The 25,724-nt window shown below is 35.2% G+C and overlaps 2 protein-coding genes across 2 annotated transcripts; one reads left to right on the plus strand and one right to left on the minus strand.

Moving 5' to 3' along the window:
• Nucleotides 1-6,043: 6,043 nt before the first annotated feature.
• Nucleotides 6,044-14,995, plus strand: LOC147545449 (ARM repeat superfamily protein). The gene is made up of 18 exons (XM_086635976.1): nucleotides 6,044-6,723; nucleotides 7,157-7,676; nucleotides 7,785-8,045; nucleotides 8,567-8,658; nucleotides 8,845-9,054; nucleotides 9,158-9,562; nucleotides 10,432-10,607; nucleotides 10,795-10,888; nucleotides 11,015-11,071; nucleotides 11,184-11,318; nucleotides 11,469-11,540; nucleotides 11,944-12,057; nucleotides 12,149-12,310; nucleotides 12,747-12,875; nucleotides 13,255-13,356; nucleotides 13,472-13,551; nucleotides 13,986-14,117; nucleotides 14,229-14,995. The coding sequence occupies exons 1-18, from the start codon at nucleotides 6,226-6,228 to the stop codon at nucleotides 14,842-14,844; spliced, it is 3,855 nt and encodes a 1,284-aa protein (XP_086492102.1). The 5' UTR covers nucleotides 6,044-6,225; the 3' UTR covers nucleotides 14,845-14,995.
• A 454-nt stretch (nucleotides 14,996-15,449) lies between these two features.
• LOC147545450 (NAC domain-containing protein 100-like) lies at nucleotides 15,450-17,434 on the minus strand. Its single transcript, XM_086637799.1, has 3 exons — nucleotides 16,881-17,434; nucleotides 16,503-16,786; nucleotides 15,450-16,382 (listed from the first exon to the last, which is right to left on the minus strand). Exons 1-3 carry the CDS (start codon nucleotides 17,062-17,064, stop codon nucleotides 15,741-15,743), a joined length of 1,110 nt encoding a protein of 369 aa, XP_086493925.1. The 5' UTR covers nucleotides 17,065-17,434; the 3' UTR covers nucleotides 15,450-15,740.
• Between the last annotated feature and the right edge of the window lie 8,290 nt (nucleotides 17,435-25,724).

Consider the following 25,724-nt stretch of genomic DNA (forward strand, 5'->3'; position numbering starts at 1 on the left):
GACCAGCTTCCTGCCTAGCCCCTCCATACTTTATCAAAAATGCTCAGATGACTTTCTTTTTGAATTATCGTTATAACTCCGTTAATCAGTCATCATTTCTCTCTCATCCATCTCATCACCTCTCTCTGCCACCTCATTGTCTTCGGCCGACCAATTTTCCGGTCGACGACCTTCAAATCCTAAAAAATGAATTTTTGTTCTCTTCTTCCTCTTACTCCTGTTTCTCTCTCTTTTCCTCTCTTCTCACTCTCTCTCTCTGTAATGGTCGGCGAAGGGGGAAACCCTTCGCCGGCCGTCGATTTGGGTTCAATGTTGGTCTTATATTTAATCATGAAGCCACGCCTTGATTGTGAAAACTATTATGTGCTTAACCACAATGTTATCCTCAATATTGTTTTTTTTCCAATGTGATTCTTCAACTTACTGATTCATGTTATTCATCTCTTACTATCTGTGTGTTATATTCTTTATGCATATAGAAATGCAATCAGAAAATGAGGATTTTGATGGTTTCAACATGACGTCCGAGAATGAAAAAAAGGATAGTTCTGATAATGAAAACCAATAAGAAGATGTTTTGAATTTAAGTTATGGGAATGAGAAACAAAAAGAAGTCGGTGTTGAATTAGATGTACCAATGCCTACTGTTGGGATGGAGTTTGATAGTGTTGATGACTTCTATAAATATTGTCTTAATTATGCAAGAAAAGTAGGATATCCAGTGAGAAAGAGATCGCAAAGAAAATATCGTGGAGTTTTAAAATATGTTACGGTATCGTGTGCAAGAAATGGGACGAATAAAAAGTACAAGAAGCAATCCTGTACAACCTCAACCTTCTAGTCGAAATGGGTGTCATTCCAAAATTACTGCTAATTTACAAGATAATGGAAAATGGGAGACTTCTATTGTTTGTCTCGAGCACAATCATATCCTTAGTCTTGAAAAAATTCGTCACTATAGATATAATAGGAAAATAAATCAACATGTGGCTAGGCAGTTTGAGATTTGTGATATGACGGGTACAAAAGTGAGTCAAAGATGTAGACAACAACTGATGGCAGCGGGTGGACATGAGAACGTACCATTTCGTGAAAGAGATTGTAGAAATTTAATCCAAAAGAAGAGGTCGATACGGCTTAGGGATGGAGATAGTGCGGTCATTCAACAATATTTTTTAACCATGTAAAAAAAATAACAGTTTTATCTTTAGTATCGATTTAGACGATGAAAGTCGTTCGCGTAATGTCTTTTGGGCATACAGAAGGAGTAGAGAGGCATACAAAGAGTTCGGAGATGTTGTTACGTTCGACACCACCTACCTAACGAATAAGTAGCATCGTCCTTTTGCACCATTTGTTGGTATTAACCATCATGGACAGTCTATTCTCTTAGGTTGTGGTCTACTGTCTAATGAAGACACAAATTCGTTTGTATGGTTGTTTAGGACATGGTTATCTTGTATGAAAGACAAAGCTCCAACCAGCATTATAACAGACCAAGATAAAGCTATGCAAAAAGCTATAGAGATAGTATTTCCTAATACTAGACATCGATGGTGTATTTGACATGTAATGAAGAAGTCCCTCAGTATCTTCGAAGTTACAAAAACTACCACTTGATTAGTTCAAATTTTCATGACTATGTTTAAAAAACATTGAGTATGGAAGAATTTGAGATTAAATGGAGAGATATGATAGAGAAGTATAGCTGACAGGAACATAAGTGGTTACTCCCTCCGTCCCATTTTGTTTGTAGTTTTGGGAAATTGAACTTATTAAGGAATGTTATTTATTGTTGACAATTATAAAGACTTTTCCTAAACTACCCTCATTTAATATAGAGTATTTCATTAAATTCAACATTGGTAGAAGCGTAGAACCAATTAAAACCTTTGAATAGTATTCTAACTAAAGGGTAGTCTTGGAAGTTTCATCATTTTAAGAATTAAATGAATGTTATAAAAGGAAAGTGAACAAACATTTTGGGACACCCATAAAAGAAATAATAACCAAACAAAATGGGACGGAGGGAGTATATTTTTTGTATACGGAAAGAAAACGATGGATACCAATTTTGTGAAAAACAACTTTTGAGCGCGAATGTCTATTACTCAACGTAGTGAAGCGTGAATGTTTTTTTTTTATGGATATGTGAACTCTAAAACTTCATTGAAGCTCTTTGTTGAACAATACAATGAAGGTTTAAAAGATAAAGTTGAAAAAGAAGCACTAGCAGATTTCAAGTCATATACCTTTGACTTGCCATGTATGAGTCCGTTCAAAATAGAAAAGCAAATGAGGAGTGTGTAGACACTTGAAAAGTTTAAGGAGTTTCAGAATGAAATTGTTAGAAAAATGGCTTGTTACGTTGTAGGTGTAAGACAGTTTGGTCACATATATAAATACAACGTTTCAGAATGCAAGGAATTCGGTGAAGGCAATACAACTTCTATGTATGGAGTTGTATTTGATTCTGTTGAAAGCGAAGTTAAGTGCAACTGTTACATGTTTGAATCTACTGGAATATTGTGTCGACATGCACTAACGGTGATATGGAAAAATCAAATTGATGTTATTCCAGAAAAATACATCCTTAGGAGATGGGGGAAGGACGTGAAAAGATCTCACACAAAGATTAGTGTGAACTATGCTAGTTGGGATACAACAACGAAACAAAAACGACATGATAGATTGTGTTTGGCATTTACTGAACTAGCAGATGGTGCAGTTGCAAATGATGATAACGCTACTGATTTAAACAATTATCTTCTTAAATATAAGTTGAAGGAGAAGTCCCAACAAAGAATGACTACTTCGTCTGGAAAAAGTAAATCTAGTGGTCATACGATTGATTGAAGATAATGCAAGACAAGACATCCATGATCCAGTGTCAATTAAGACGAAAGGACGCCCTCGAGAGAATAGACTCGAAAAAAAAAATTACAAGCTGAAGAAAAGAGTAAGTTGACTACATTCTTGTATTTGTGGCCTAGGTTCTTTTATGGTCTGTTGACATTTTTAAGGTTTTCAAATGCTTAGCTTCATGATAAAAACCAATAGTAGAGCAACTATTATATTAGAGTAAAGAATCTATTAAGATGAAAATGAAAACTCTACAATACAATAAACAAGACTAAGAGAGCAACCATTACCTCTTATTGAGAATCGAAGAAGTGAAGTTGATGGTTTAAGGTTCGGACGAGGAAAAGCAGTGCTAGAGAGAGAAAGTCGTGTGAAATTTAGAAAATTTTATCATTTTTAGCTTTTATATTTTCGTCCTTTATAATCTGGACCGTTGATAAAAATCAACGATCCAGATTATATGAACCTCTCATTTGCTCTGAAGGGCTGCACAGCAAATAGTTTATTATCTGGGGACGAAATCTTAAACTTCTCAAAAACCACCCAAATAAGTGATGTCTAACCAAATCTGTCCGAGGTGGTCGGCCATGTTAGATTTCGACCAATCTCGGTCGGTCATTTCAGGCAGACTGTCATTTCTGTTTGTTATATGGACGACTTGTTTTTTTATTTGATCTTAACGCTAGGCCGTGTGGTCGACGCTTTGGGAGTACCTATTGATGGAAGAGGGGCTCTAAGTGATTACTAACTACACACAGGGACCGATCCAAATGTTCTATTTAGAGGGTGCGAAATTATAAACCCAAATTAATTTTTTTTTGCTTTTTGAACATGGTAATTAACAAAATACTTATAATTATTAACTATATTAATAAATCAAATATTACAAACGTAATTGACCTTTACGAGAATTTATGTTTTGAAATATTCACGCAATCAACTCATTGTCAATTTCACTAAAAGCTTAGTTTTGAATAAAGACTACTAAATTATCATTAATCAACAAATCAATCATCTTGTTTCTTAAACTCGTGTTGACTAACTTCATAGCTTCAAATTTTTTTCAATGAAGGCAGTTGTAACCGATAAAGTTGATGCTAAAGTGCTACGCAAATAAACTAAATGATATGTTTTATCTCTCTTAGTTTCCACTAATGTTCTTGCAAGAGCTCCAATCCCATTTAAAAACGAGAAATCATCATCCTATCAGGTTTCTCCAACCATTCCAACCTCCGTCAACAAAAGTATCACGATCAAGTTTACCTTTTTCAACAACATAGAAAAACAAACAAAAAACCCCGTCTTTTCCAACACTATGTTCTCACTACTTTTTACGACCATTAAACCAAAACAGAGTGAATCACCTTGAATTATTGTCTTTAGAAAAAATGTCGTCCTTTGGTTGAAATGGATAACGTTGTAAATAGTATCTACGAATTTCATCTCCAAAGCCATTTGCAGTGACACTGTTACGGTCTGTTTATCATTACTAAAGTTCATTGGCTACAGATTTTTGTTAATTTCGTACGAATGTGGATCGTAACAAAAGCCCTTCAATTTTGTAATGACCACTGCAATTAAAATTATTTGGGAGGATCAAGGAGTGTCTCCTCACCTCTTCGCACCCCCTTGGATCTAGTAATACAGACACATAAACCATTTCAAATTTCAACAGAAAAAATAAAACCACCAATAAACCCCATGAGTTTCGAATTTCTCTCGATCTAGTATAGCATTGTCCACCGCCCTTTGGTCGAGTAGATGGAAACCCCTCTCCAGTCCATGTAGTCTTTAGATCAAATATTGGTGGAAGTATATTACCAAGTGCTTTATCCCATGATTTAAGGCATAGATAAAGTAAATGTAAATGTGTAAAATGACTTCAAAAATCTTTATATGATCTTTAGGACCTGAAATGTCTTAAATGTTGAAAGGTATAGTGCTTATTCAAATCATTATATATCATATTAAATTTTCATATTGTATTCATGACATATAATATAATGACTCAAGCTGTCAAATGTTAAGAAAGTTATCCCATATCAAAGAAAATGATAGAATGTTCGAAACAATTTTTAAGAGTTAGACAAAAAGTCAAAAATTATGTGGCTAATAAGTTGGAGGTTCAATCCCCAAAGGTCACAAATTAAAATGTATGCTAACAAATCAGAATGACAAAAATTTATCCGTTTTGCGTGGAAAACCCCTTTACATGACTCATTTTCGATTTGATGCTACATTTTGTTTTAGCGTACCATGCATTAAACATTGCACATCTTACATTGTATCAGGGCCGACCCAAATATTTTGGAGGCCCCGAGCGACATTTAAAATTTAGGGCTTATATGTTTAAAAAAATTCGTAAAAAAAATGTTTATGAGTGGAATCGTACCCTTGACATCTTACACATTATCCAAAGCCATGACCATGAACTACAACACAAGATATGTTTAAAAATAGTTTAGAATGTTATTATTGTTTGACAAACTAACATAAAAATCCAAACCATTAGGCCCTCCGTCATATTGGGGCATAAAGCTACCGCTTTGGCTGTTTTGGGCCCGAGCCGCCCCTGCATTACATGCACCTATAGTTATTTGGAATGACTAAAAAGTTAAGCATTAGTGTGTTTTTTGGGTTAACAAAAGTCTGTCCACATTGATTTAAAAAACTTCTTCTATGCAACATATTTTCATCTGAATATGACATTTTATTTGGTGCATCACGTATTTAACATTACACACCTCACCTTGTATGTACATCTAATTGTTCATTAACAAAAATATAATTTGTGTTGTCAAACCTTGTGCTTGCACCTAAAAGTTGTCATGCGCACCAAAAAATATTACAGTATCGACAAAAAAACACCGTTAAATAAGGTGTTTCCTAAAATGTACTAAGGCATGTATTATTGTGCATCAATGTAGCCCCATGAACACCCCAACAAGACGTATATTTAGATTTTGGTGCACAACTCGAATTAATCCTAAAGTTTATTTCTTTACCAAAATCTTAAAGTTTTATTTTTGTTGAGACAGTACATAATTAAGATGTGACAAACACGATAATGACCTAAATTAAACAATAATTAAAATTAAAGGGCCTAAACTCCAAAGTTAATTAGTTTTTTTTTTTGTTGAGACAGTACATAATTAAGATGTGACAAACACGATAATGACCTAAATTAAACAATAATTAAAATTAAAGGGCCTAAACCCCAAAGTTAATCAGGTAAAATTAGATTGGCTAGTCCCATCCTCGTACACCGGCTAATGTGAGACTCCAAACTGAATAGGAGAGTTTATGAAGCTTTAAACTAGGGTTTTACTCCAGCTTGCTCCAAAACCTTCATTTTTTGCCGCCATGGAGAAAGTGGAGAAGCACGAAACAACTCCTTCAATGGAGGAAACTGAGGACCTCTGCGTATCTATCCTTTCTCGATTCAGCAATTCAACAAAAGAAGAACATCAACACCTCTGTGCAGTCGTCGGCGCCATGTCTCAAGAGCTTAAAGACCAGAAGTTTCCTCTAACCCCAATTTCTTACTTCAGCGCAACTATATCTTCTTTGGATCGTCTCTCCAAAGAATCCGATCCTTCCGATACTGTTATCACCGCTCTTCTCACTTTCCTTTCCATGATTCTTCCTAAGACTTCTGTTGCTCTTTTGCAAAAGAAAAGAACCGATGTCTCTGAACCGGTTGTTCGAATTCTCCGTTCTCAATCTGCGTCTGTTGCTGCTGTGATTTCCGGTTTGAAGTGTATATCGTATTTGCTTGCTGTTGGTGATAAAGTTAACTGGCTAGAGATTTCATCATTGTATGGAATTCTTATTGGTCTTTTAACAGATTCTCGACCTAAAGTAAGTTTTTTTATTCTTATCTATCTACTTAAAGTTTTTCATTGTTCTTATTGATTGGAATTTGTGTGATAAAAGGAATAAAAATTCGACCTTCCTATTTCAAATTGAAATTGATTAGATTAGTAACTCTAAATGTTGCAACATTGTTGTATTTGAACTCCATAGATTAAAATATAAACTTGTTATAGTTGTTAGTTTATGGTTTTCTGCATCACCCAAAAAATTAGCTCAGAAAGCGAGGCTTTTCTCACACTTATAAAGTGTCTACTGCCCGCCCCACAACGAATGTGAGACTAACTCCAGCAAGAGAGTTGTTCGTAGTTTCTTGTGCATGAATACTGTAATTTTATGATTAGAAAACCTAGGCCTGTTACTTGTATGCTTTATTGTGGTTTCTATAAATACAAAAACATAATGAGTTACATATGAGCAGGTCAGGAAGCAGTCTAGTTCATGTCTCTGTGATGTGCTACGAAGTTTTCAAGGTTCGGCTCTGCTAGCACCTGCGAGCGATGGGGTCACCAAGGTTCTTGAAAGGTTTCTTTTGCTTCTTGTAGAAGGAAATCCGAGTACATCTGAAGGACCAAAAGGAGCTCAAGAGGTCTTATATATTTTAGATGCTTTGAAAGATTGCCTTCCTTTGATGTCCTCGAAGTTCATCACGAGCGTCCTCAGTTATTTCAAATCTCTTTTGAAACTGCACCAACCCCTTGTCACGAGGCGTATAACTGATAGTTTGCACGTGCTCTGTATCCATCCAACATCAGAGGTTGCTCCAGAAGTACTGGTAGATCTGTTGTGTTCGCTAGCATCATCCGTCTCCCAAGGTGAAAAATCTGTTGATGCCATGACAGTTACGGCTCGTTTGCTCGAAGTTGGTTTAATAAAAGCTTACCCTCTGAATAGGCAAATTTGCGTGGTTAAGTTGCCTGCAGTATTTAGTGCACTTGCAGGTACGCCATTGTCATTTATTAGCTTTTCATTCTCTATATTTGTCTTCAAAGAAGAATAATGTAGCATTCCAATATATAATGAGCCTTAATTGTTTTAATCATGAACAGAAATTCTGGCCTGTGAGCATGAGGAAGCATTAGTGGCAGCCACCAAGTCACTGAAGAGCCTTATACATGCATGTGTTGATGAAGGTTTGATCAATCAAGGAGTGCATCAGATAGTGCTTAACGCCGATGAAGAAACAAGAAGTTCCGGCCCGACTATCATAGAGAAAATATGTGTCACTGTCGAGAGTTTGCTTGGTTATCGGTACAATGCTGTATGGGAGTTGGCGTTTCAAGTTGTTTCCGCAATGTTCGACAAATTAGGTACTTATAATAGCTTCTCCCATTTTCACTGCTATTATTTTTGAAAGATTTGATTTAATCATCTTCACTACTATTTGACTATTATATCGATCTCAACTGGTCTTATTTCTATTTTGCATGTTGGTTCAATTCTCATTATTCACCTATGTTTTGTTGTTTCCTTATAAATGGAACTGTTCAGGATGAAAATTTCCCTCTTGTTTTATGCTATCATCAAAGAGATCAAATAGGACATGCACATGCCACGTAGTTTAGTATTAAATTTTAGAAGTTATGTTTCTTTAAGAACTTATTAATATCAATTGGGAATACTTTTGATTCCAACAACCTAAAAACTCCATTTCTACTTTCACGTGGTTAGGGACTTGTTACAAATCTTTGTTGTTCCACTCTAGAGTCGTATTATTTTCTTTTCTTAATGGACATCAGCTCAAGGAAATAGCATTATTTTTAGGTGTTATGCTAGTGAGTAACATAATATATATACTTCGGACGGGTTTAACCAATTCTTGGACATTCAGGCCAACATTCTTCATATCTATTAAGGGGAACCTTGAAGAACCTGGCCAATATGCAGAAGTTGACAGATGAGGACCTTCCATACAGAAAACAGGTAGCAATTTTTCCATTGAAATGCTTTCACCCTAGCTTTAGTGATCTTAGGCCAGTTTCTATATTTTGTTATTGTTTTGAATGCTGAGCATCAAAGAAACGTTGTTTTGTCCTACAGTCTCATGCTATTTTTTCATATTGGGTTGGTCAATAATAGCGATATCATGTCTTCATATTTGATCCACAGCTACACGAATGTGTTGGTTCAGCTCTTGGTGCAATGGGACCTGAATCTTTTTTGAGTTTATTACCACTTAATTTGGAGTCCGAAGATCTAGCAGAGGCTAGTGTTTGGTTGTTTCCTATTCTGAAGCAGTATACAGTAGGTGCTCATCTGAGCTTCTTTACAAAGTCAATTCTGGGAATGATTGGATCAATAAGGCAGAAGTCACGCAGAGTATGGATCTTTATTTAGTAAAGGGACTTGTCTTGCTTGTTATGGTATTTTCTTTTGTTCTTTACAATGTAGTGTCTAAATAGTTGCATCCTATACATGGCAGCTTGAGCAAGAGGGTCGAATTGTCATGTCAAGGAGTACAGAAGCACTTGTTTACTCGTTATGGTCCTTGTTGCCTGCCTTTTGTCAGTACCCTGTGGATACTGCTACTAGTTTCAAGGATCTTCAAAAAGTACTATGCAGTGTACTTAAAGAAGAGCCTGATATGCGTGGAATAATATGTTCCAGTTTGCAGATCCTCATACAGCAGAACAAGAGATTGCAAAAAGAAAGTAGTGATCAGCCTAATGATGAAATGAGCATTCCAGAGCAGAGAGCTAGGGCCCTTTATACACGAGAAGTTGCAGATGCAAACTTGAAAGCGTTGCAATTGGCTTCTCACGACTTGTTGAGAGTTTTATCTGGCATCTTCTTGAAATCTTCAAAAGACAGTGGTGGTTACTTGCAGGTAGTTCTACTTCTATGTTCTCTCCCCCTGTCAATTAGAATCAACCATCTGCTTTGCTTCCAGGCTCCAGCTTTTTACTGATATTTCTTCAGTTTCATTTCTTGCAAGCTGTAAAATTTGAATGTACTGCAGAAAGTACTCAAGTAGAAAAGCATTCTAATAATAGAAATAATGATAAATGAACCTCTTCTATTTGTTGCTTTATGAATGTACTGCAGAAAGTAGAAACTCGAAAAGATAAGTTTAACTGGAATTCTAATAATAGTAATACTGATAAATCTTTTATTGTTGTTTCCAGAGTTCAGCATTTTCCTATGATTCCAAAAAGACAATTTGTCCACCGATGTAATTGTCATAAACAATCTAGTTTACTGTGTTTAAATTTAATCTTTGCTTAATGCTTTATCAGCATGTGTCATTGAGCAAACCCTGAATTCTTGTTAACGGTTGAAATGCTGCTTTATATTATGTAAATGTTATGAGTCATATCGCTATGGATATTTCTTTAGTCTGCAAACTCATGCATTACTTACAAATCCTTTCGGTAGTCTTTATACTTTGAAAGTCACAATAACAACCTAGTTACACTAACTTGTCTTTCGAAGTAATCGGTATGTTGTTATTCTGTTCACTCGGACATTTTGTCCGAAAGAGAGCTGTCATTATTTGTTTTTGAAACTTTGAATTTAAGATTTTCTATATCTTCAAAGATCCATGTCTAAGTTTAGATCACTCTCTACATGGTTCAATTCGTTACAGCAAAGTGATCTTCAAAGGACCATGTCTGGAATGCCATTCGTGAAATTTGTTTCGGGGATATGGTATTTTGGCTTTGAAAGTACATAAAATTCTTCAAACTATATTTACAGGCCACAATCAGTGAGTTTGCGTCAATAGCAGATAGGGCAGATGTCATGAAATTATTCGTACGTAATATGAATAATCTATTGGAGGTCACTCGAGAGGTAGGTAAAGCGAAGCAACAGAGGAACTCCAGTTCTATGCAGATTGATTCAGGAAATGGAGATTCACCAGTGCTTGCGAGGTCGTTTCTCTTTCTAGTAGTAGTAGTAGAAAATGTTGATGTACTTCTCTGTTATTTCTTTTGATATCTATTTCTTACAATTAGCAGTTAATCGTTTATTACTGAGTACGCAGATAGCTAGATCGTCCTAACTGTCAAGCTTATCAGAGTAGAAATTATCCTGACTCTGGTGCACTTGTATTGGCAGGGCACAACTTTTGGATTTGGCTGTATCATTTCTTCCAGGTTTGGATTCCAAAGCGGTCGAGTTATTATTCACTGCAATAGAACAAGCATTACAGGTCCGTCGTTACCCCTAATGATTACTTTTCCAATGAGATCTTTCTGTATCTGCTTTTATGTGGGGCTGCTTGTAGAGAAAACCATCGAGAGATCAGCTAAACTTATTGAAATTTTTTGTGTTACAGGACAGCGAAAGTTTGGTCCAGAAGAAGGCGTACAAAGTTCTTTCCATTATTCTCAGGGTAATGTGTGCCATTTTGTGAAGTTTTTAATGCTTATCAGTATCAAATTGTCTTCGATTTGCGCTTGACACGAATCTTATAGCTGACCTCCATGCTTGATTTCTGTTAGCAGGATTGTGATGGGTTCCTTCAGAATAAAATTGACGACCTACTTCAGCTGATGATTAAAGTGCTTCCTTCCTGTCATTTTTCAGCAAAGCGCCATAGGCTTGACTGCCTTTATTTCCTCATTGTCCATGTTTCCAAGGTGTGTCCCTGAATTGCCCATTCTTTGTTTTCAACCTCTAATTTATATTTTTGTCTATCTAATGTTCATCTATAAGAAATAAGCGTCGAGTCCCTTGAAAACTCTCTATAAGAAAGTTTCTACTAACTAGAAATTTGGTTATGTGTGCAGGACTTCTCTGAACAGAAGAAACACGACATCATTAGTTCTTTCTTAACTGAAATAATACTCGGAGTGAAAGAGGTATTATTTGTTAACCTTCTAAGAAAATAGAATGCGGACAGACACACACACACGCGTGAACGAGGATGAGAAAAAATCTGAAGTTATGGTCAGTTGGAAAGGATTTAGTTTGGACCGTAGATCTGAAAATCCAACATCTTGTTTTATCAAAGATAAACCCAAATGGCCAGTCTAAAAAACACTGGCATGTTCTCTGATAAGGACTGACCATATATAAAAAGTCATTCCATCTAGCAGCAACACAATGCCAGTTCACATCTCTTTCGACTTCCATCATATCATAACACCTATGGAACTAAGTGAGGTGTATGGGGGACATATCTCTATGTAGTTACCTTTTCCTCCCCTTGAATGTAGAACAGGAAAGCATGTGAATCACTAGATTGTGGGATACTTTTTTCAGGTCAACAAGAAGACGAGAAATAAAGCTTATGAGATGCTAGTTCAAATTGCTCATGCTTGTGGCGATGAAGATCAAGGTGGTAATGAAGAAAACTTGCAACAGTTATTTAAAATGGTAATCAATGGCTTCCTCTGCTTTCTATATCTTTGAGCATCTCAGGTGGACAGGCTTCTGAAGTGCTATTTTATGTCTTAACCTTTTCTAGGTCGCTGGGGGCCTGGCTGGTGAAACACCTCAGATGATCAGTGCAGCAGTCAAGGGTTTAGCTCGCTTGGCTTATGAATTCTCAGATCTGGTATCTTCAGTGTATACTGTGCTTCCGTCCGCATTTCTTTTGTTGCAGAGGAAGAACCGAGAGATAGTCAAAGTATGTTCCCGACTTCCTCCCTTTTGGATTTTTTTATCCCAGTATTGGTTCAAGGTTATGAGTTTTATCTTATTCTTCAAATTGCCTTAGCAATGTTTTACTCAAGCGGTCATATGCCAATGCTCCCCAGTTCCTTCTCTTTTGTGATATGTTTCATCACTGTCATTGTCTGTCTCAGTGTTGGCTCCAATTATGTGAAGCCAATTTGTTCTCCAATTTATTTTCTCCATGTTTTACTCGAAAGGCTTATGGTATACTCTTCATACACGTTATTTTCTCTCTTGCCTGTTTGGAACCTTTCTCTTTCACTGCTGATTTGGCTGGTCCCTGGGAAGGCATAATTCCTGGTGGCAAAATATTACCTTCATTTGTTTCCTATTTTCTCTTTGTTTTTAGTGCATTCATTTGCTCTAATAACCCGATGTCTTACATGTAGGCTAATTTAGGTCTACTGAAGGTGCTGGTAGCCAAATCTCCAGCTGAGGGGTTGCATTCGCACTTGAAGGGCATAATTGATGGATTGTTGAGGTGGCAAGATGATACAAAGAGCCACTTCAAAGCCAAGGTGGTGTTCATCCTCTTAATTACCACTTGAACTTGGTGATCAATATTGGTCTTTTGTAAATCTGCGCAATTGTGAAATATTTACACTATAGCCCCTATTTTCTGAAAAATACTATAGCGAGTATAGCCCCTATTTTAGGGCAATAACCTTCTGAATTAGAACTGTCAAAAAGATCTCATATACATGAAATATAATTGAAATGTCAGACGTGATCTTCTGCTCAGCGTTAACCCGCTCACTCTGTTTTCGTAAATCAAAACTATTCCAGAACAAATTAGAGTAACACATTAACGAAAATCAAAGTCATATGTAGCTCCTTCAGCAGGGAACACTTGGACCTAATCTTGAATTTTCCTGGTATTCGTATCTTGCATTTTAGGTCAAGCTTCTTCTCGAAATGCTTGTAAAAAAATGTGGACTTGATGCTGTTAAAGCGGTAATGCCTGAAGAGCACCTGAAACTCCTGAAAAATATAAGGAAGGTGAGAGGATAAGAGTATTTTCCATATCGATGTGTGTTATTTACCGATTTCAGATGTCTTTCATATATGCTTTCATTTAAGAAGCACTTTAACCTCTGTTATCCTTAATGCACAGATTAAGGAACGAAAAGAAAGGAAAAATGATGCCAGCTCCGAGGAGAGTAAATCTGTTTATTCAAAAGCAACTACATCCAGGTATATAGTTTTTTTTCAGAAAGATATACAATGATGTAAATTTTTTTCTGCTAAACGTAATTGTATAAGAAAATATATTACATAGAAATCTTATCAATCTCTAATTTAATTATCGAATTTTTATTAAGGTCGATAGTTTTGATTATCTAGAAATTTTCTGAAAGCAGTTATTCCGGTCTTGAACCTCGCGGGGTGGGCTCGACGAGGATTCTGTAATATCTTGTGTCGATAATATCATTGTATTGGATGTCCTGAATTCATGAAAACCATATTAGTTATGATGGTAGTTACGAGTAGCGAGGTTTAGAACTAATGCTTTGCCAACAACTCGAAGTGTGAGCCATATCAATTTGAAAATTATGAACACATTATTTTGCTAAAGATGTAATTGGTTTCTTGAGTTTATTATTAATCCGAAATGCTGGGATCTTCAGGCAGAGCAGATGGAATCATACAAAAATATTTTCAGAGTTTGGAGATGACGATGATGATAAGGAGGGCAGTGATATGGAAGCAAAGACAGTATCTGGTCGTTCTCATTTGAACTCCAAAGTTTCATCATTAAGGTTTGTCAAATGCCACATTGAGTTAAAAGGAATATGAAAGTGGTACGGCCGTAAAATCAACTAACAAGCTTAATTTTGGATTATTTTTGGTGGTGGGGTTTAACTGTATAGGTCAAAGCAAACACGAAGAGCAGCTAAAAGCTTACCGGAGGATTTGATTGATCAGTTTGGAGATGATCCCCTCGACTTGCTAGATCGGGAAAAGACCAGGTCAGCACTTCGCAGTTCAGAGAACCTGAAAAGAAAGCAAGAATCTGATGACGAGGCCGAGATTAATGAACAAGGGCAGCTTGTAATACGTGAGGGAGGACGACCGAAGAGAGAAGCCCCGTCTGATCCAGACACAGATTCAAGAAGTCGAGCAGGAAGTCGAGCGGGAAGTCGCAAGTCTTCGAATTCTTTGACGACAAGAGACCAGAAGAAGAGAAGGAAAACATCGGAATCTGGGTGGGCATACACTGGACAAGAGTACGCAAGCAAGAAGGCAGGAGGAGATGTGAAAAGAAAGGACAAACTGGAGCCATATGCTTATTGGCCTATGGACCGAGGGATGATGAGTCGTAGACCAGAGCATCGGGCAGCTGCTAGAAAGGGTATGGTGAGTGTCTTGAAACAACAGACTAAGAAGCTTGAAGGAAAGAGTGCATCAGCCCTCCTTTCTGTCAAAGGAGGATTGAAGTTCAAGGGAGGGAGTAAAGGGAAGAAAGCCAGTAAGAAAAGCAGGTAAGAGTCGTATTAGATAATGGCTTAAATTATGTAATATTTATATTACATATATGGGGATTTTAGTATCTTTATCTTTACATCATTTGAACATTTTCACACCATAACGTTGAAAAACCAACCGATCTTATAAGAATGATTTTTGATTATCGAAAGCTCATATTCATTATCCTCAGTATAGTAGTTTTGAATGATGTGATTTTTCGTAAATATAGTGAAGTTTAGTCATGAGTGCTACAATACATAGAAAAGTGAAGTATAAGGTGTGTTTGAGGTTGAGAGATTGGAGCCTAGTCATCCTAACCAAACCAGTACCAATTATTTGAGATTTACTAGTGGCATTGTAACCAAACTGGTCTATAAACAATCTATTTGATAGAATAGGTTCAAAGAATCAAGCTGGTAGATAATCGGTTTGATAGGCTAGGGTTAGAGCTAAACATGTGTGAGAATAGTCCAAAATGAATAAATCAAAGTGACATCGAGTAAAGATATAATATCTAGAAAGATACAGTATCATTTACATTGAGTTAGATATCCAGAAACTTAATCAGTATTAGGTCGAAAAAACACCTCCTAGTGAAGGACACAAGAAAAGAGTCAGATAAATGATATCATGCAAAAGAAATTTAACTAGATGAACCCATAGTCTTACAAGAAAATGAACGATAACTAATTGCATAAACTCTTAAAAAACCTAATTGCATAAACAATAAAGAATTTCAGATGTACATGAATTTGATTAATTCCTTAACTTCTTCACAGTAAATGAACTGTAATTATCTGTATATGTATATATAGTATTTTTAAAACCTTACACCTTCCCAAAGAGAGAGAGAGAATGGCAATGATAAATAACCATGGACCTAACTTCATTGTTCTTTTCTCCTAAAAGTGTAGTCAATAATTCCACAAGCAATCTAAATCTGAAACTGGATAAGTTGAAGAAGGCCCCTCCTGTATAGTTTGATCATTAGACATATTGCTTGCCATTTCTTGCTTCGAAATCACCGAAGAAATCTCCGTATTTCTGTCGTTGCTCATGGATGTATCTTGTGAGACACTTAAAATGGATTGGTTAGATGAGAATTGCTCAATTTTACACTCCCTATTTAGTCCATAGTTTTCATTTGATGTAACCAAACCTCTTAAAAATGCTTGATCATGGCCACTTATGTTTGAACTTGGATATGGATTTGAGAGAGGCATTTGGGAGTAGTAAATGGAGTTTTGAGGTGTACTAAAATTAGTTTGAATTCCTTGATAGTTGTTTGTTGGGAAGTATAAGAAATGATTTCCATCTGATGTACTAGTAGTTTTCATATTTGATGATTCGGTTATCGGCCCCTTGAACTCGTCAGTTCCATCCATAAAACTTGAATTAGGTCTGTTTGTGTTGAAGTTGTGAGGATCTAAGAGAGATGGTAACGATGCAGAATCCAATAAATCATCACTAAAAGAGTTGATCCTCATTAGATTAGATATTGAGGTTCTTTTGGTTCCTGTGCTTTTATGAAATACCCTGCAGACAACCCATTCATCCTGCAATCGCAATATAATCAAGTTAACTTTACCGATAGAGAGATAAACAGACAGACAAACAGACAGACAAATAGACAGACGAAGAGAGAGAGAGAGAGAGATGACTTTTAAGTTACCTACCTTTGAAGTAGTCCTAGAGAGATGGTAATAAGAGTTTTTGCCTTCTAGTCTATATTCATGCATGACCCAATTGGATTTTTCACCTTTAGGAGCTCTTCCTCTATAGAAAACAAGGGTTTTCTTCATCCCAACAAGACAACCTTTACCCTTATAAATCTCTTTATCCTTTCCGGTTGCCTTCCAATACCCGGCTTCGGTCGCTCTATTCGTTCTCATGCCGGTCGGATACTTCCTATCTCTCTGGCAAAAGAAATACCATTCTTTCTCCCCCATCTTGGCTTTCACTGCAAATTTAAGATCAAAATATCACAACATTAATGAAAACCCAAAACAAAAAAAAAAAAAACAAGATGAAGACTCAAGAAGAAGTTTAATTACTTGGAAGATCCCATGGCTCAGACTTATTCAAATCAGCTTCTCCAATAGCTCTTGCAGTAAAGTTGCTATTAATCACCTTCTCTGATAGATAACAATTTATGATTTCTTCATCTGTGGGATGAAATCTAAAGCCAGGAGGCAAATCCATACAATCATCAACTTTGCTCATCAATACATCTTCCATTGTTAAAAAAACATAAACCCTCAAAGACCCAAGTTTCTATAAGATCAATAAATCTAATATAAACAACTAAACAATTCAAATAAATTAATACAAATACCCAATAAGAGAGATGAGATAGAGAGATAGAGAGAGAGAGAGAAAGAGAGGGGGTTGAGGTGTAGTGTTTCTAGTTGGAGATAGGAGAGAAGCAGTTAAGAAAGAACAAAATAAAATAGGCAAGGAAAGACACTTATATAGAAAGTATTTGAAGTAGGGTGGTGATACAACCACCGAAAATGCGTACACATTTGAGAGCGAAAATGAAATCAATGGCTTAAAGAGTGTTAACCCTTAAACAAAAAACCGTACATTTTTTATTCTCTTTCGAGTCAGCTTTGACTTTCGGTCGCCCTAGCATTTTTATTTGAAGTATAAGATACGTGAATAACAAGGCACTTGTTAAAGAAGTCTTATTGGATGGTAAGATTGGGTTGGGTATTCCATGCTTTGTTTTGTTTTTGTCTCATTTTAAACTGTTTCTTTTCTCTCTTCTTCTCTCTATAATTTTATCTCTTTCTCTAACATAGAACAAGAGATTGTTATATAAATTTTGTTTTCTCTCATGTAGTTATTTCCAAGATATCCACTAGTTGGAACCAAATAGATAATTAGGTTATAGTATGAAAAGGGACCCATATTTCTGGTACAACTTTGAGGATTAAAAAAATATATTTAGAACAAAAGAAGCTAGGGGAAAAAAGCCAAAAAAGAAAAGGATCAATGCCAGCTCAACCTAACCCTAGAACTTTTTTTACTCTTTTTAAAAAGTCTACTTCCTTTTGTGAACTACTAAATTTTTTTATTCCACATGCAATGAGAATGCCCCAAACATGTAATTTGATGACCTTTTAGGGCTTAGGAAGCTACTTGTGCAGGTTCACCTTGGTATGGTTTAGTTTGGTTTTGAGGAAAAAACTTGAACAAGAGAGTACTAGACTCACTTAATTAGGAGTAATGCTACGTAGCCCTACATAGGTCCGGAAATGGCTGAATTGTACCCGGGTCGAGCCATGTAGTATTTTAGTTTGATTCTAAGACTCTCCCGATACTTAGTTGACACAATTTATTTTTACCTTAAATCAATTTATAATGATAGTATGTGAAAATATGTAGTATATTTTAGCTCATACAATTAAACTTTGGGATATTTTGTAAAAGGGACAAAGTAATGTTCCAAGTGATGACTTTGGAGCACAAATTTGAATTCTTTTGAGTTAGGGGCATTGACTAACTTTGACCCAATTTTTGTTAAAAACTAACTTAGAAAAGACCCTTGACGTTATCATTTATTTACGGTATTGACATTACCATCATCTCACATGGATGGAAATTAATAGCCGGCGTTATGATTTAATCTAAAACTAATTGACCCACAAAATATAGTTATCCAAAATACCCAAAATAAACTAATTGCCCAACAAAATACTCAAAAATAAACACTTTTGCCAGCTACCACGTTATTAAGTCCAACACAGGTTCATGTTCAATTGGCTTCTTAATCATCACTTTATTTATTTACTTTTTTCTTTTTATTATCAAGTAAGGATTTTTTTTTGACAAATTAGGACTAGTTCGACCCAAACATTCTAACTGTGTTTATTGATTTAATCTAGGGCTCTTAGTTTTTTGTTGTTTTATTCTAGGATTTAGTTTATTATATTTGTTTTTATATAATATTAGGATTCACCACAATCTATCATTCGATTTTTTGCTATAGTTTTGTTGTTTAATCAATTTGCATATCATAGTTGAACAAAATATTGATTTTTTTCTATGAAAAATTGACACTAACATTTATAGGTCTCCACCAACTTTGAATGGAAAGTTTATGCAAAAAAAAACTTTGGATGGAAAGTTAAGTTAAAAGTTAGTTTTTGTTATCTTTGGATGGAAAATTAAGTCAAAGTTAGTCAATGCCCCAAACTCAAAAGATTTCAATTTTATGCTCCAAACTCATCACTTGGAACATTACTTTGCCCCTTTCGCAAAATATCCCTTAAACTTTTGATAACCCTCCAAGATAAAAAAAAAAAAAAAAGTCAATTGTGGATGGCATTAATTGTGATTTTTAAAAAAATGTGCAATTTATTGATGATGTGTCCAAAAAGCACCAAAGAAGTTACTTGTGGTTAAATGTAGTAACCCTTGGCACATTCTTACAATCTTGTGCATTCTTTTTATGGATTTGCACTAGAAATACTAGTTCAATGTACATTGCTCTATAATATGAGTACTATAATCTTCAATAATTGTTGCTGGTGTAAATATACCCTAATAGTACATAAAAGATCACTTAATGGATCAGATCAAAGCTACGTATTCAAATTATTGAGAGTTAGTATAGAAAAAAAGTTACCGAACAGGTCTCTTAAAGCCATGGATTTTTTTAACAATAAAAAGTGGTAAATAATGGGTTATTTTCCAAATAACTCTCAACTTTATGACCGCTTTCCTGCCTAGCCCCCTACTTTATCAAAAAACGCTCAGATGACCCCCTTTTCAGCTACCGTTATAACTACGTTAACTAGTCATCACCTCTCTCTGTCACCTCATCGTCTTCAGCGGAGAAGGTCGGCGGCCGACCAGTTTTCCGACCGACGACCTTCGAACATTAAAAAAAAAAAAATTCTCTCTCCCTTCTCTTTCTATAAAAATAAATGAATTCTTTTCTCTCTCTTCTCTCTCTCTAAATGCTCCGGCGAAGGGAAACCCCTTCGCCGGAGTATTTAGAGAGAGAGATTTTTTTTTAGACAGAAAGAGAGGAGAAATAAATTCTTTTTTAATGTTTGAAGTCGCCGACCGAAAAATTAGTCGCCCGACGACCTTCGTCGGTGAAGAAGACGATGAGGTGCCGAGAAGATGAGGTGACAGAGGGAGGTGATAAGATGGAAGAGAGAGAGGTTATGACTAGTTAACAGAGTTATAACGGTAACTGAAAAAGGATACCATCTGGTATTCTTGATAAAGTAGGCAGGAAACCGGTCATAAAGTTGGGGGTTTATTTGGAAAATAACTTATAAAAAATTGATCCAACATTCTATACTAAAATAGGAAAAGTTAATCTTTTAAAAGATGGATGTGTAAAAAAGAAAAATGTTACTATATCTGGAAAACTCTAGATCAAATTTAACGTAGATGGTCAATTTTTACCTGACTTGCCTTAACAAAAAAAAATTTACGTGATCTTTTTCTCTTTTGATAGTTTGAAAGAAATTCAACCACTTACATCAAATTTCGACCTGAAATGCTTTTTCCGATATCCTATTAATTTTGGTAAAAAAACCTTATGGTCAAATAAAACACTTTGTATATACCTAAATGTCCAACATATGTATATTAGGGTTTGGTAATGAGGAAATATAGATTAGGCTTGGCTAAGCGTCCAATTATTAGTAACATTTAACAGCTAGTAGGCTGAAGAAACGCGTGAGAGGTCAAGTTAAAAGTAAACGGTGAGATGAGGAGGAGATGGCGCCGAAAACAAAAAGCGGCGCGACTTAGACTAGTTTTATTTAGGAAGGTGTGATTTTTGTGAAAATGAAGCCGTTAAGGTTTGAAAAGGGGTTTAAAATCAACGGCTGGGAGTTCTTCCTAAAACGTTGATCTTCTTCCCCAACCCTAATATGTCATCAGATGGAAAACAACTAAAAAGAGGTCAGAAAGAACGTGTGGAACCCACCATTCCACCAAGGATGAAGTAAGATAGATAGAGAGAGACAGAGTTATGAATGATGATGAGTGACCTAACTAACGGAAACCCTAGAGTTGTTGTTGTTCATTATGAAGTGTTTGGGGGGGGGGGATGGCTAAACTCTGTTGACATTTTGTGTAGATTTCCATGAAATTGCCACTTTCTGACGTATGGCTTGCCAAACCCTAGCAGATTTCATCATCATCATCTAACATATTTGTAATCATGTGATATTGTTGGTTAAGGTTTGGTTAAGGTAGTAAAATTGTCTATTCCACTTAAGATATTAACCCCAAAAAAATTAATGATAATGATTTGATCTCAAAATTAGGATCGACAACACTAGACTGCATTCGAATCATCAACAACAGCTAGCTAGGATCTTCAACCACCATAAAGGTGAGAGATATTGACCACCAAGATTGGGGCTATTCAATTTGAATTCAACTTCGCCTGTTCCAAGAAACTATAATTGGTCTCTTTACCTAGTAAAGAGAGTAGTTCTTTTTGAGTGGGAAAATACATCGTCCAACACATCTCCCATGAAATACAAGAGTGATACTTTTGTTGCTTCACATTGTACACACTATGTACAATTAAACTAAAGTCATATGTACAACCTACACCCTAGTGAAAGATAATTAATCACACATAAGAATAAAAGAGATTATGTAGTACTTCAATTGTACAACCTACATCCTAGTGAGAAATAATAGCAAGATAGCTTCACTATGTATGAAGCACAAGACTACAAAGATTTGTCAAGAGCAAAACTGTACCACTCTGCAAGATAAATGATCCCATTGGCCCAAAATCATTTGCTAGGGTTGTATTTTTGGTGTGATGTCAGTGTTAATAGTTATCGATATTGTTCTGCTTTTGACATCCATATCCAAGTACGTGAATAAGAGGTTTGGTTGGTGCATGGTGAAGGTCACATATCCACCCAAAAGACTTCGACACTTGCTAAGTCTGATAGTCCCTCAGGACAAGCTCCAGGTTCTCTCCCAGGTGATGTCGGATTATTACATCTCTCACTCTTGCAGACTGTCATCCTTAGATAGAATACCAAGGATAAACGCTTAATGTCTTAGCAGTTACTGATATATTCTCCGTTTTTGACACCCATACTCGTGTATGTAATTTTGTTCACAACGATGATTCTACGAGCTTACTGGAAAGACTTTGACATATACTTCAGTATGAGCACACCTTTAAAATCGATGCTCTACACACTCTCCAAAACGATGAGGGACTTTTACATTAGGTTATTTGAAACCAAATTATATTATTGCCTCAACTAAACTAATTGTCCATTAGCCTAAATCAATGTTATTTTTATTTTTTGAACATGGACTACGATCTATGTTAGTCACTACAATGACATTGATATATTTAATAACCCAAGTTCAATAACCAAAGATTCCACCTCCTCTACAAATCGAACCTGAGACTTTCAAAATTTTGATGTTTATATCAACACTATCAAATACTTGGACAACCAAGTATTGACAAATCAAAGTAATCCTGATTAATCGGTATTCTTTTTTATTTTCAAATAGTGGAATGGTATTGTTTTCAACAATACAAGAAATAGAAAATTTAGAATCCATTTCGGGTAATTACCCCTATAACTTCCAATCGATTTAAAGATCAAAATATGATAATCAAAATGAAAACTACTCCATCTAAAAAGAATTTGAGTTCTAACATATCAATAATATCAAACATTGACGTAATTATTTGACTTTAATAGTAAATAGACTTTGATTTTGCAATTTAAATTTGCACGTGGTTTGGTCTTGCATAGAGGAAAAGACTACCTATGTAAAGAGTTTAGGTTAGATCGTATAAAGATTAGGCAGGTCAGTACTGTTTATATCCTTGACTTTGCTAATATCGTTGACCTAATTCATATCATTAAGCCCCCAATCTCACATCCAATGGCTAAGATTGTTTGGTCGGCTCAATTTATGCTCTTACTTTCTCCCACCAATATGGAGTTAGGACTTAGAAGTTAGAAGGGGTAGGCCAGTGCAATATTTTCTCGAAATCTTCCTATCTAAAGTCCTTCGATTAAGAACTATCTGAATATCGATCAACAATATATCTAAACAGTTAACTACGTGGTTATATCAACACAACTCGTTTAGAATGTGCATTATCATTTATGTTTATTTGTTATATGTGAACTAAATTTTATTCGTCAAAAAAATTATGAAAGAAAAATCGTGGAGTATTTTCCTTTTCAACAAGTGACGTATGTTTATATTCAGGACTAGTTTAGACCGGCTTGGAAGGTGATAAGTCGGTAACAATATATTAAAAGAAAGTTAGGAAGAATTCAAATATTTTTAATTAACAAATACATATCTTAATTTGTATAATATTAATGGTGGAATATAATTAAATCATTGTCAAATCTTCTCTAATCCAAAAGATAATACTAATTAATTTTCGCAAAGGGCTACGTGGGCTCATACCAAGTGCTTCTTTATGTGAGACAGTCTCCATTATTGAGACAATATATATAGAGATAGAAAGAGGAGGCAGAGAGCCACGTTTTACAAATCTTATTTTATTCTTATTAGAAACGAATTTAATTGGTAGATTAAATTAGGTTTAATTGACCTCTCTTGCTCATTGAATTGGAACTCTCTTGCTCATTGAATTGGATGATGATTTTTGTTTTTTACACACTCTTTTGTTATTAAACTGCTTCCATATGTTATGAGAACATTTTGGTTCAAACTGTCTTATGAGAAATAAAAAATCAATTTTGAATTTGTTGGCCAATTTAATACACAAAATATTAGAGAAAAGAAATTGTCCATGCCGGTTATCTCACCTAAAATGTCCAATTTTTATTTAGTCAAATGGAATCTATCTAGTCAAATTCAAAAATGGTATAGGAAAACGTATATAGTGAAGTTCCTAGGAAATGCACGTTCAAGGATTTGAGAATTGCAAACGAAGAAATTTTAAACTCTGACGTACAAAAGCTCTTTTTTCTTATTATACATTGAACGAGAATTGAAAGCACGGTTTAAAATTGTCTAGTTTCAACAAAATTTTTGGTTCCGTTTTTAAGTTAATTGTTGCACACACTCATGGGAACTAATTCTCAACAAAATATGGAAATCCAACTATTTTCTGCAAAAACTTACCAATTTATTCGGAAATCTTTGCTATCGAACACAAGCTAAGTTACATCTAACGCAATTGTCATTGAAAAGTGGTGGATCCCCTATAGGTGAAGTGGTGGTTTCATTTTATCATAGTTAATTAGTAGATCAAAATTATGTGGCAACTTATTGACCGAATGAGAAAATGTAGGCGGACTTCAAGTACAAAAAGTATTTATCTTACGTAAAATATAGTGGTTGACCTAATTTATATGATTGCGACCAATGAGTAATTGTTCTATACTTGATCGTGTACTTTCTTCTATATAAAATAAAAGAATAAACATAACAATCTATAATAGAGGCAATAAACGTAGAATATGTCGTGTCCTATTACTTTGACTTTAATCAAATGGCAGTAAAAACTAATGTATTTGGCTAAAACTATGAGTTAGATAAGAGTACTTTCATTCAAGTTATGAGATTTGGTTTGCCTAATCTAAATGAAAAGTCAACCAAACATAAAGTCAATGACATCAATCATGGATGTGTTATTTCTTGGTGAAGTAGTTTCAAATTTGATAAAAAAATTACCAATTGAAAGTAATTTAATTGATTGACATTATAAAATGATTGATTGATACGACCCATGGCAGGTTTTCTTTTTAATTGATTTAGATCTGAATTATATGTGTTTGTCTTCTGTTTTTTTTATTATAGACTCATTGGAAACTTTTTAAGAAGAGAGTTTCACAAAATAGTCCCACATTGATATTTTCGAATAAGACCTCATGTGATAGTTGTAATAACTTAATGCAAGCACAATTTCTTTTATCGATTGCTGTTGTTTTAGGATATCAGATATGTAGAGTGTTACATCTGCAAAATGTTGCATAAGTGTAATTCTTAATTCTTTGTTACAGGAATTATTAGGTTATAAGTAATGTGTATAATTTACTAATAATATGTTTAGGTCCTATTTGTCAATTGAAAGACTTTCGATTAGAATAAAAACGGTCACAAGAAGTCTAGAGTTGATGTTTTAAAGTGATAAAATATATGACAGATTGTGTACTATATGCAAAATAGTGAAGATAAAAGCTATAATTAGAAACCCCAAATTGCATCTTCACTTTATCTTTTCAGGGTCAAGAATATCTGGGCCTCGTTTTGGGGCCGGTGTATTGGGTGGACCTAGTTCTATATGACACTTAACTTAGGGATAGCGCGTTTTCGGGATTGGGAAGTTTTATAGGCACCTCTACAACTAAATTTTGAGGGACGAGGGATTCATGTAGAAACAGAGGTGCTAAACGCCTAAAAGAATGAATGGGCTGACTACAGGCTGAAAGCCGTGGCCGACTGCCATTGGCCATTGGATGTGGTTTTTCTCACTAGGCCCGTCCAATGGGAGCCAACCACCTCGGCTTTCAGCTTGTGGCTGACCCATCTTTTTGAGCTGTTTAGCATTTTTTGTGTAGAAAAGAGGCGATAATCGCAATGTGTTGAATGAGAATGGTTTATGAGGGGGTGTATATCTTTTAGTGATCTGGCATCTTGTCATCATTATCGTTATTCCCTCTAAAAAATAAAAATCATATTCTAGTTGTTCATTTTAGTAGGATATAATAGAATTAGATTATGGAAAAAGATTCAAGTAAAACAGAAGTTGAAAGGATACTCAAAGAATAAGGAGCTGTCTTCATTAAATATTTGAAGTATGGCTTTCCATTGGAAATGACTTTTTTTTTCTTTGAGTTCGATCGCCTATTAACGATGAATTATGTTTTGACTTCATCAAAGGA

Source organism: Eschscholzia californica, unplaced genomic scaffold (assembly GCF_041429995.1).
Source record: "Eschscholzia californica isolate CP2 unplaced genomic scaffold, dmEscCali1.0.p SCAF_4, whole genome shotgun sequence".
Taxonomy (NCBI): Eukaryota; Viridiplantae; Streptophyta; class Magnoliopsida; order Ranunculales; family Papaveraceae; genus Eschscholzia; species Eschscholzia californica.

Excerpts from the sequence above, each read along its gene's own strand:
- LOC147545449 (XM_086635976.1), top strand. The coding sequence starts at position 6,226 with ATGGAGAAAGTGGAGAAGCACGAAACAACTCCTTCAATGGAGGAAACT. Across the intron at positions 11,541-11,943 it reads TAATACTCGGAGTGAAAGAG|GTCAACAAGAAGACGAGAAA; the intron begins GTATTATTTGTT and ends TACTTTTTTCAG. Across the intron at positions 12,311-12,746 it reads AGAACCGAGAGATAGTCAAA|GCTAATTTAGGTCTACTGAA; the intron begins GTATGTTCCCGA and ends TCTTACATGTAG.
- LOC147545450 (XM_086637799.1), bottom strand. The coding sequence starts at position 17,064 with ATGGAAGATGTATTGATGAGCAAAGTTGATGATTGTATGGATTTGCCT. Across the intron at positions 16,787-16,880 it reads TGAGCCATGGGATCTTCCAA|TGAAAGCCAAGATGGGGGAG; the intron begins GTAATTAAACTT and ends TTAAATTTGCAG. Across the intron at positions 16,383-16,502 it reads TCTCTAGGACTACTTCAAAG|GATGAATGGGTTGTCTGCAG; the intron begins GTAGGTAACTTA and ends TTGCGATTGCAG.